The sequence below is a fragment of the Rhinolophus sinicus genome, linkage group LG16 (genome assembly GCF_036562045.2).
Source record: "Rhinolophus sinicus isolate RSC01 linkage group LG16, ASM3656204v1, whole genome shotgun sequence".
In the NCBI taxonomy this organism is placed as follows: domain Eukaryota; kingdom Metazoa; phylum Chordata; class Mammalia; order Chiroptera; family Rhinolophidae; genus Rhinolophus; species Rhinolophus sinicus.
Window position 1 is genome coordinate 3,155,369 of NC_133765.1, and position 11,595 is coordinate 3,166,963.

At 45.4% G+C, this 11,595-nt stretch overlaps 1 protein-coding gene across 1 annotated transcript in view; it reads right to left on the minus strand.

Moving 5' to 3' along the window:
* The window catches only part of CLMP (CXADR like cell adhesion molecule), a 112,066-nt gene extending 109,794 nt beyond the window's left edge, over positions 1–2,272 (minus strand). The window contains exon 1 of the mRNA XM_074321708.1: positions 1,931–2,272. Within this exon, the coding sequence (XP_074177809.1) occupies positions 1,931–1,958 (28 nt within the window). The 5' untranslated portion in view covers positions 1,959–2,272. The remainder of the gene's footprint in view (positions 1–1,930) is intronic.
* Positions 2,273–11,595: the final 9,323 nt, after the last annotated feature.

An 11,595-nucleotide genomic window follows, 5' to 3' on the forward strand; every position in this document is an offset into this window, starting at 1 on the left:
GGCTCCTCTTTGTCTGAGCCGACCATGTGGGTCAAAGTGACCTTTCACTTCCCACTATAAACTGTGTCCAAATGGTGACTAAACTGGACTTCGACGCAGAGAACATCTTTAGGTGTGTAGCTTGGTGGTTTAGTGAGCAATCTCTAGAGGCAGACTACTTACATTCAAATCCCATGTCTGCTAATCATGAGTTATCTGATCTCTTTACACCTTGATTTCTTCATCTGTAATGTGGGGATGATAAGGGCGGGTAGCCAATAAGTTTGGTATGAAGAATGAGTGAGTTAACACGATAGCACATATAAAGTGATCAGCATAATAAGTACGTAAGGAATTCCAGCTGTTTTCAATAAGGACCTCTGTGTTTGAATCTACTGAACATCTGGTGATTGGTAGCTTAAGGGTAGAGGCTAATAAAGGTGACAAAGGTGCCATTTAGATATGCCAACTGTGCACAGCAACAGTATTACAATACTGGGCGAGTATCTAAAAGAGCTCAGAAAACAGCGGCTGAGCAATAGTTCCAGCTAGTCTGCCTCCTTTAGGCCTCTGTCCCGGGTGATTATTGGCCTGGGGCTGGCTGAGACAGCATATGGCCTAGTTGGTTTGTAAGGTTTAAGAAAAGAAAAGGAAAAAAGAGAGTTAAGAGACAGGGAGTTCTTTAGACACCTATTTCAGGGTAACATTTTAGTGCTTTTTCACTTGTGTTTGGGGTTTTCCTAGCTATCAGGCCCTGTCACACGCCTGGTGTTTTAGGCTGGTTAGGCTGTCAGACCTGGAAGAGACTTAGGGACCATCTAGTGTTCTTGTTTTGGAGCTAAGGGAACTGAAGCCCTAGGTAGTGAGTAAGTTATCCAAGGCCACCTAGTTAGTTTAAAACCAGGTGGCCTTGTGTCCAGGGCAGTGCTCCGTGTATCACAACAGACTGGGTATTTGATTTTCTGAACTCTGGCTAACTTTTGGTCCTCCAGGGGGACCCTGTGCTTCGCTGGTGCACATCTTGACTTCTCTTCAGCTTTCCTGCCTGTCTTCCCTGCCCCGGAGCCTCGGTATTCAGTTTCCCTCCTGTCAGCGCTTGCCCACACACATCCCTGATGTGTACTGTCCTGCCTGGTCATGCAAACCTGCCTGCTTCCAGCCAGGGAAACGTGTGCCTTGGGGCCTCTCAGGCCTCTGGAGTCCCCAGCAGGGACACACAGGGAGGGGAGGGCTCTTCTCTTTTGCCCTGGAACCTGTTTCTGTCTCTTCTTCTCTTCTGTTCCATGTTTTTCCGTTCTCGTTGCACTCTCTTTGTTCAGTCTCCCTAAGTCTTGATCTCCTGCATCATATTTAACGCTCCTCTTTTCTCTCCCTCCTAATCCCTGCACCTTCCCCTCTTCTTCCTTCCCTGGTCATTTTTGGGTTTGTACCTTCCTGGTTCTCTGGGTGCTGTGCCCTTTTCCTCTCCTCCTTTCTTCTCTCCGTCATTCCCCCCCTTTCCTTCCTCTGACCCTTCAACACATCTGTTTCCAATCTGAGCCCTGGAGGCGCCTGTTTGAGACAAAAAGCTCCCCCAACCCACAGGAACCTGGCACAAAAATTCCTGAAGAAACCTTCCTTCCCCCAGTTCTCCAGTTTCCCCAGATACTCCTGAAACTAAACACCATCCCCCAAAAGGACCTTCCACATCAAACGGTTCACACCGACTGGATCAGGAACCACCCCCAGCCCCAAGCCTGCTCCAGGGCCCAGATGTGTGAGTCGTTTTCCATGGCCGACTGAGCGGCCCTTCGCGGCCAGATGTGCTTCTCCGTAGGGGTAAGGCAGAGGCAGAGGAGCCTGGCTCACTCCAGGGACTGCAGGACAACCGTCGAAAGCCGGCGTCCTGGTCCGGACGCTGGAGTGTGTCTGCCCGGGCCCTCAGGTCTCCCGCTCGCCCCGAGGCACTCACCTAACCAGAGGAGGAAGAGGAGAGTCATCTCGATGCCCACCGCGGGCACCTCCCGCTTAGCCGCTGCCGGCCTCCGGGGCGGCTGGGCGCAGCCGACGGACCTCGGGCGAGCTGGGCGCGGCGCCTCGGGGTGCGCGCGGGGTGCCTGCGGCCATGTGCCGCCGCGGGAGCGGCTCCGCGCCCCGCGCTCCCGGGCGCCGAGGGGTTTCCAGCGCGCGCCCCACCAGCTAGCGCCCGGACGGGAGCTGCGGCCAGGGTTAGGGAGGAAGAAGCGAGGCGGAAAGACGCTTCGTGGAACACTTTTCCCTGTTTGGAAAGAAAAAGGAGTGAAGAAAGAGGCGGGGGGGGGGGATAGAGTGAGCTGGAACCACACGGTTGCCTCCTCCCGGCAGCCCCTCCCTCCCTCCCCTCTCCCTCCTTGTTCGTCCCCGCCCTTCTGGCGCTGGAGTGCGCGGCGGGTATTTGGTCCCGCAGGGCCCCACCTCCCCGCCAGAGGACTCGGGGAGAGCAGTGTCGCTGTGGCTGCGCGGGGCGCTCGGGGTAGGATTGATTCTGTGTAGGAGAGTCGGTGACACTTCGGCCAAGAGCCAAGGGATGAGGCCTGGTCAGTTTGCTGTGTCTCTGTTCTCACTTTGACCTTCTCTCCACGTCTCTCTTGCATCTTTTTTTCTCTCAAATCTGTCCTTTCTCCCTCTTTCCCCTCCCCCCTCTCTATTTTTCTCTTATTCCCATTTTTCTTGCCTCCTCTCTCACCTCCTCTCGTCCTTCTTTCCTCTCTCCCTGGCCTCTGACTGGTTTTGTCAGCATGAAACTACAGACTGACCACACGGACAACTGAGCCTAGCAGTGACAGTTAGAGTCAAGCACCGGAATGGTTGTCGCTCTCCTGATTCAACTGCCTGTGTCGGCACCACGGACTCCTTCGCTTGGCTTTCCCTTGGCCTTTCGCTTTGGCTCTTTCTCCTGCTGTGACCAGTATTTAGAGTAGCCCACCTCAGGTCCGGGCAGAGCTGAGCTGGCCATCACCCCGGGGAGTGGGGGCCAGAGCTCAGTGAACGGGCTCTGTGAGAGGAAGCACTGGAGCACGCCGCATTGCACAGGCCTGGCCAGAACATGCACCACCCCCTTTCAGAGAGAACAGAAGGCACAGAAGGCATGGCCTTCCCTCCCAGCTGGGGCAGGCACTCCCAGGTACCAGGGACCCCGCCTACGAGGTGGAGTAGAGGGGTAGGGAATGGGTCTGGGGGTCTGGGACCGGTGTGGCCCCTGAGGACCCTGCAGCTGCCCTGCAGCAGGACAGGCCTAGAAAAGAAGAGAGCGGTGACAGCAATGCTCAGTTCTCAACTGCCTCTAGCTTGTGCTGTGCAAACTGCGTCCTGTGCCTTTCGACCTGCACTCTGGCCCCCAGCCTCTGGATGTTCCTGGACAGTGGTTTCTCCTTCAGCCACACTGAGGCCTGAGGAATCCCTCACCTTTGACCTCACCAGTGCCTATGTTGGGAGCTGGGGCCAGAGCTCTGAGAAACTGGGTTGCTGTAAGAGATTAACCCCGCCAGGCATGGAAGGCCTCTGGATTACAAACTTGCCCCCTTTCCCTCCCCCCACCTCAATCCTCTCTCCAGAGGTCTTAGACTTGACGGGCCAGCCACAAGTCGATCAGTACCTAAATGGGGGAGTGGGAATGGATAAAAGACACTCATACAAATGCTGATGCAGCCGGTCTTCAGTGATGCTGAAGCACTGAGTTTATTTTTCTTCACCAATATATGCAGTTTGAGTACGTGCAACTTAACAAAGAAAGCATGCATTACCTTAACAAATGTAAATTTTAACTTTTTCATAGAGGATACAAAATCACTGAAACTCCCAAAAGTAATTATCTTATCAATTACCCTGAATAGCCATCAGTCTTCTGTGTCCGGGAACTGGCCGCTCCCACCACATTCCTTAGCATCTTGCAAGCACCCTCCAGGTGCAGGCAGAGACAATGCCTTAGGTTAAGCATAAACTGAGCCATTCTATAAGGCTCAGAGTTATCTGCAACCATGGCTCCCCACATTAGACCCCAGAAGCTGTATAGTCTAAATAGCTAGTCCTTCCTAAATAGCTAGTCCTTCCAGGTTGGAATGACAACCAACCCATTTCATAGATGAGGAAAACAGAGGCCTGGAGAGGTTATGGGACTCTCCTGAGGTCACTCAGAAGGGATGGCAAAAACAGGGACTGTGGGACTCAGTTGTAGAGTTGCTTTACTAGAGCTCCAGCATTTATTCACTGCCTCCCTCCCCGCTTTCTTCAAGAACTGTTATGCATCTATTCTGTGCCAGATGCTTTCCAGGTGTTGAGGACACAAAGTGGATAGAACTTGGTTATTGACATTTTTTAAACATTTGGAACAAAGAAGTATATCATGGCACCAACTATGGACCAGGGATATTATTTAATATTTCTTTCTTTATTTAATTCTTACAACAATGTTAAGGAATAGACATTTTTTATTCCATTTTAAAGATAAGAAAACTGTAACCTAGAGAGGTTAAATATCTTGCCCCAGATCACACAATATTAAAACCCCTCTATTACAATATTAATATTCTAAAATACTATTATTTTGGTATTATAAAATATTTAAAAGTTCTCTTTGACTGAGTACTTTCATTTTCCATTTTATACTTCTTGTCTAATAGGAGAAATATTCATAACTATAATTTGTATATGAACATATTTTTAAAATGTTAATTCTTAAAGGCTGAGGAAGATGGGAGGGAAACAATGTAGAGAAGGTGACTTTTGTTATTTCTGCTTTAAAATTTTATTTAATATTCTGATATACATTCAGATTTACAGAAAAGCTGCAAAAATAGTACAAAGAATTCTTGTATACTCTTCACCAAATTCCTCCTTTTATTTATCTACAAAAGATAGTTTTGCAAAAGTTTTAAAGCCCAGTCTCTAGTCCTCCACTGCTGGTGCCCTTTTGCACGAGTGTGATGACACCATTTATTGCTTGAGTCTGGTGTGCACAGGAAGACATGCGTGTGGGCGTAGCCAGATGTGTATTTAAACCCACATTGCTCACGTTGAAAGTAACAAGTCACCGTCAGCTTCAAGTCATTAGTCACTAGCATAGGAAATGGGTTGACTAGGCTAAAACTGCGTCATAAACACTTATGTTTCCCACATCCAAAGTCCTGCAGCCAGTAGATATTAAGTATATATTCCTTGGGGAGAGTCCTTGGCCCCTGGATATAATTGGCCCTAAATCCAAGGCATCTTTTCTGTTGTTGTACATCTGTGGGTCAGAAGAGCAGAGTGGCTCTGGGGATGGCTCTGTAACTCAGCAACCCATTGCCTACCTGCACTGTGTCCCACACTGATTCGGCTGGGTGCCCTGGGGACCCAAAGAGGTATGTGGTAGTCCTTACCTTAAATGGACATCTCAGTCCAGTGGGAGAGAAAACATCAACATGTGAAATTTTTCAACAACAATACTCAAAATTTATGTAGTTAAGTGGCAGAATAAATTATCCTGACAATAAGAAACAGCGGGTATTCCCAGCAAGGAGGGAGCCTGTTGGCTGGGTGGTTGTGAAGGTTCTTGGGAGAACAATTCTTGAGCCAGTCCTTAAGGGATGACTAGAATTTCATTAGATGAAAGGACCTGAGGAGGACCACTGTGGGGGCACTGCTGGACAAAAACATGGAATTGGGAATAGCTTTGGTATATTCAGTGAGCATTGACTGAAATGAAACACATAAAATGAAAAATTGGTGTTGGAGCAAAATGCCCTGAAACAGCCTGAAGCGAAATTGTGCAGAGTCCTGAATATGAGGGAAAGTTTTCTGGAATTTGTTCTGCAGCTTCTCCAGACTCACTGAAAAAAATTTTAGCAAAAGTGACCTTGATAAGAACCATATTTAAAAAATATGAATTGGCAGCTTTTGCCCAGAAGTGACCCCAAGGGTTGGCTAAGGGGAAAGACCTTTAGTACCCCTTCCATATCCATCAACCTCTTTACCCCCATGCTTTAATATGGACGGTTGACATTTTCTCAATAGTTTGTAAAGCGATATGCCTATACAGCTTCAAGATGGGAGGGGCCAAAGAGTGTCACCCTAAACCTCTTCTCTAAGATGACTCTTAGAGCCAATCAGGGTTTGTATAAAACATTGGAAGAAAAACCTGAAGCAGAGGAACTGGTTAGAATTTGTTGCATTAAATGGGGAGATGAGACGATGACGGTGAAACAAACATAAATGATACTTAGCAGAAAGATTCCACAGGTTAAATATCCAACCATCATTGTGGGTGGGAAAGGGAGTGGAAGACAAAAGCGGCACCAATGGTAAGTACAAATGATCTAATATATTATGTTCTTTTATGTGCCCTTTATAAAACAAATTTATTGAGGTATAATTAATATTCAATAAACAACCCACTTACAGTGCAAATTGGATAAGTGTTGATGAATGCGTGCACTAGTGAAACCATCAACATCATTAAGATACAGGACATTTCCATCACCCCAAAGTTTCCTCATACCTCTCTGTTCTGTGCTTTTTTTCAATTTATTTTTTTTAAGATTTATATTAAAATATAACTAACATACAATATTATATTAGTTTCAGGTGTGCACCATAGTTATTCAACATTTATATACCCAAAGAAGTGATCACCATAAGTCCAGCAACCATCTGACACTGTACCACATTATCACAATATTGTTGACTATATTCCCTATGCTGTACATTACATCCCCATGACTTGTTTGTTTTGTACCTGGAAACTTGGACCTCTTATTTCCATTTACCTTTCCCCCACTTTTTAAATTTTTCAATTATAATTGACATTCAATATTATTTTATATTAATTTCAGGTGTACAACATAGTGGTTAGGCATTTGTATAATTTAAGAAATGATCCCCCTGACTAGTCTAATACTCACCTGGCACTATACATAGTTATTACCATATTATGATTATATTTCCTGTGCTTTACTTTACATCTCCATGTCTATTTTGGAACTATCAGTTCATACTTCTTAATCCTTTCATCTTTTTCCCCGTCCCCACAACCCCTTCCCATCTATGACCCCAACAAATCTAGTACCCATCTGACCATACATAGTTATTACAATATTACTGACTCTATTCCTTATGCTGTACCCACATCCCCATGACTACTGTGTAACAACCAATTTGTGCTTCTTAATTCCTTCCCCATTTTCACTCATCCCCAACCCACTTCTATCTGGCAACCATCAATATGTTCTCTGTATCTATGAGTTTGTTTCTGTTTTGTTTGTTTGTTTTGTTCTTTAAAGTCCACATATAAGCAAAATCACATTGCATCTGTCTTTCTTTGTCTGACATACTGCACTCAGCACAATACCTCCCAGGTCCATCCATGCTGCTGCAGATGTCAAGAATTCATTCCTTTCCCTGGCTGAGCAATATTCTATTGTGTATACTCATATGTACACCTCCTCTTTATCCATTCTTCCATTGAAGAACACACAGGCTGCCTCCACATCTTGGCCATTATAAACAATGTGGCAATGAACATATGGATGCAGACATACTCTCGAAGTAGCGTTTGGGTTCTTCAGATAAATACCCTGATGTGAGATTACCAGGTCCTTCTTTGTCTCTTGTTATAGCCTTTGTTTTAAAGCCTGTTTTGTCTGGTATAACTATTGCTACCCCAGCTTCTTTATTTTTGTTTTTTCATTCTCATTTTCATGAAATATAAAACCTTTTTCCAGCCCTTACTTTCTGTCTGTGTGTGTCTTTCAATTTGAAGTGAGTCTCTTATAGGCAGCATACATAAGGGTCTTGTTTTCTTATCCATTCAGCCCTCCTATATCTTTTGATGGAAGCATTTAATCCATTTACATTAAAAGTAATTGCTTTGGGGTGGCTCAGTTGGTTAGAGCACGAGCTCTTAACAACAAGGTTGCTGGTTCAATTCCCACATGGGATGGTGGGTTGGGCGACCCCTGCAACTAAGATTGAAAACGGCAACTGGACTTGGAGCTGAGCAGTGCCCTCCACAACTTGGACAATGACTTGACTTGGAGCTGATAGGTTCTGGAAAAACACACTGTTCCCCAATTTTTTAAAGAAGTAATTGTTGGTAGATATGTAGCTATTGCCATTTTGTTATTCATAATTTTTTTTTTTCCGTCTTAAAGAAGTCCCTCTAACATTCCTTGTAATGTTGGTTTGGTGATGATAAACTCCTTTAGCTTTTTCTTGTCTGGGAAGTTCTTTATCTGCCCTTCCACTCAAAATGATAACTTTGCTGGGTAGAGTAATCTTGGTTACAGGTCCTTGTTTTTCATCATGCTGAATATTTTGTGCCAATCCCTTCTGGCCTGCAAAGTTTCTGTTGAGAAATCAGCTGACAATCTTATGGGAGCTCCCTTATAAGTTACTATTTTCTCTTGCTGCTTTTAGAATTCTCTTTGTCTTTAACCTTTGCCATTCTAATTATAATGGTGTGGGCCTATTTCGATTCATCTTATTTGGAACTCTCTGTGCTTCCTGGACTTGTATGTCTATTTCTTTCACCAGGTTAGGGAATTTTTCAGTAATTATTTCTTCAAATGCATTCTCAATTATTTGCTTTCCCTCTTCTCCTTCTGGTACCCCTATGATGCAAATGCTGTTACACTTGATGTTGTCCCAGAGGTGAACATCCTCTTGTTTTTGGATTCATTTTTCTTTTTGCTGTTCTGATTAGGTGCTTTCTGCTACCTTGTCTTCTAAATCACTGATTTGATCCTTTGCTTCATCTAGGCTGCTGGTGATTCCTTCTAGTGCATTCTTCCTTTCAGTTATTATATTCTTCTCTTCTCGCTGGTTCATTTTTATGGTTTGTATGCTTTTTTTTTTTAATGATTGCTATCTTTGTTGAAGTTCTCACTAAGTTCTTTGAACATCCTTATAACCATTGTGTTGAATTCTGTATGTGGTAGGTTGTTTGTCTTCATTTGGTTTATTACTTTTTCTGGAGTTTTTTCCTGTTCTTTCATTTGTGATGTATTTCTTTGTTTCCACATTTTGTCTGCCTCTCTGTTTGTTTCTACGTATTAGATAGATCTGCTACATCCCCAGTCTTGGCCAGGTGGCCTTATGTAGTAAATGCCCTGTTGGGCCGAGTGTCACAATCTCCGTGGTCACCTGTACTGGGTGCTCCAGGAATGTCCCTTGTGTGGGTTGTGTGCACCCTCCTGTTATAGTTGAGCCTTGGTTGCTACTGGCATGTCAATAGGTGGGATTGACGCTCAGGCTGATTGGCTGTGGGGTTTGGCCATGTCCACAGCTTATAGGCTGCTGTGCAGGGGTCTTACCCCACTATGTGGGATTTGCCCCAGGGGGCTCTGGTGCCTGCTGAGACCACCCTTTGTGTGTGCCACTTGTGGGGCTAATTGGGTGCTGCACTGCTGTGGTCTGAAGCCATCCTCCAGGTATGTTGCTTCTGGGGCCTCTTGGGAGGGACTCTGGTGCAGGTCCAGGTCACTCACTGCCTGTGACCAGCCAGGGACTACATGGTAGGAACTACAAAGCAATCTTCAGTTATTTGCCGCTTGTGCTAAACTTGGAAACATGTGGGAGAAGCCATGCTGCGAACTGAGGATGGCTGCCACCAGTTCTGGGCCTGAGGTAGCTCCTCAAAAAGCCAGGACGCCTTGAGGTCTGCTGCCACCTACCGGCTTTCTTAAGTTTCAGCCACTGATAAAGCCTCACGTGGTCTGCAAGTTGGGTGAGGCCAAATCTCATGAAGTCACTAGAGTGGGAAGAGTTGTGTTCACCAGGTTAATATAGATTCTGGTTTGGTGCCAGCGCTGAGCCTGGAGCTACTCAGCAAAAGTCTCAGAGCTCACTGAGGCTAGTCACCACCCACCTGGGGCCCAGAAAGAGTGCAACAAAGGCAGGGATGACTGCTCACTGAGAAAGTGACTCCAGTGTTGGGGTAGTTGGGTAGGGTGAGGTCACAGTAAAGCTCACTGGAGCAATTCAGATTCAGATTTGTTCATGTGGGGGAGGGCTCAACACAGGAAAGATGGTGCCCAGGAGAAAAACCCCACAGAGAGAAAATGGTGACTATCCCTCCAGTCCTTGATACAAAGCCACACAACTCAGTCTTTCCCTGTATGTCTCTGATGCACCCTGAGTCACTGTCCCTCCACTGGAGCGTGCAGTGAGTGTCTGTGAGCAAGTAAGTCAGTGCATGAGCCCTTTAAAAAGATATCTGGGTTTTCCACAGCCTTCCATTCCATCTAGATGGTCAGAATCCCCACTGTTTTTCATAGCCAGATGTTGTGGTGGCTCCTCTTCCTGGCATCAGTACTCTTGGCTGGGGAGCCTCGTGTGGGGTTGGGGTCCCTCGTTCCTCTGGAGGGAACTTCTGCATCTGAGAGATCCCTCTTGGTTCTCAACTTCCCCGGAGGGATATTTGGGGCCACCTGTTCTGTGTCTCCACCCCTCCTACCAGTCTCAGCATGGCTTCTTCTTTATATCTTTAGTTATAAAACTTCTGTTCAGGTGGTTCTCCAGGTTGATTGTTCTATAATTTAACTGTAATTTTAATGTGTTCATGGAAGGAGAAAGGCACAGCATTTATCTACTCCACCATCTTGCATCTAATATGTTACGTATGCTAAGTTTAAAGCAGCTATTTATTGACCTTCTAGTATACTCCAGGGATTATAAGTATTCTCAGTAAACTTCACAATACCACATTACATTGAGGAAAATAAGGTTCAATGAGAGTAAATAAATTGCTTATCATTCCATGGTTAGTAAATGATTGAGGCAGGATATAAGGTCAGAAGATGGAAAGCACTTACACTGGCTGTCTTTTGATGGTCCTACCAACAAACTGGGGAGTCAAATGAGTTAGCTTGTCAGGAAGGGGAAGATAAATTTAATTCAAGATGTGGTAACTTTGAGGGGGTGATAAACTATTATCCATTTTTCAATTTTTTCTTTCAACCTATAATTCAATGAATCTTTGATAAGCACCTTCTATGTGCTAAGCCCTGGGAAATCAATGGTGAACAAAGTACAAGTTTTCTTTGCCCTCCAGGTGCTTATGATGAGTTAAGAAAGATGGACAACTAACAAGCCATCACAATGTAGAGTGAGAAATATTCTGAAAGGGAAAGTGCCAAGTACTACTGGTATGGAGTTGATAGCAGGACCCTGTACCTAGTGTAGGAGACATCAAGAAAATTTTGGGAGAATGGGGGGAAATCCTGTGAACTGAATGGGAGTAGAGTGCAGTGAGGAAGAGGGAGATCTGTGCCATTGCCTCACCTCATAGGGCACCTGGAAACCATGGACCGCATCTTTCAATCCCTTTGAGCTCCAGTGTCCAGCTATGCCCAGTTGTCTCAGATGAACACATATGCTCATGAGAGCATTTAGGATAAGGCAGCTGTGGAATAATGGAAAGAGCTCTGGGCTAGGATGCAGACACTTTTGGTTCTTAGTGGCTTTGAATAGGTCACTTCAGTAAGCCTTCCTTTCCTCTTTCCCAGCACTGTTATGAGGAAGAAAGGAGATTGTGATGAAAACACCTACCACCGTGTTTAACACATAGAAAACTCAGTCAATATTTGTTCTAACTAAAACTTAAGTTGAGTTCATAGGTTTCCA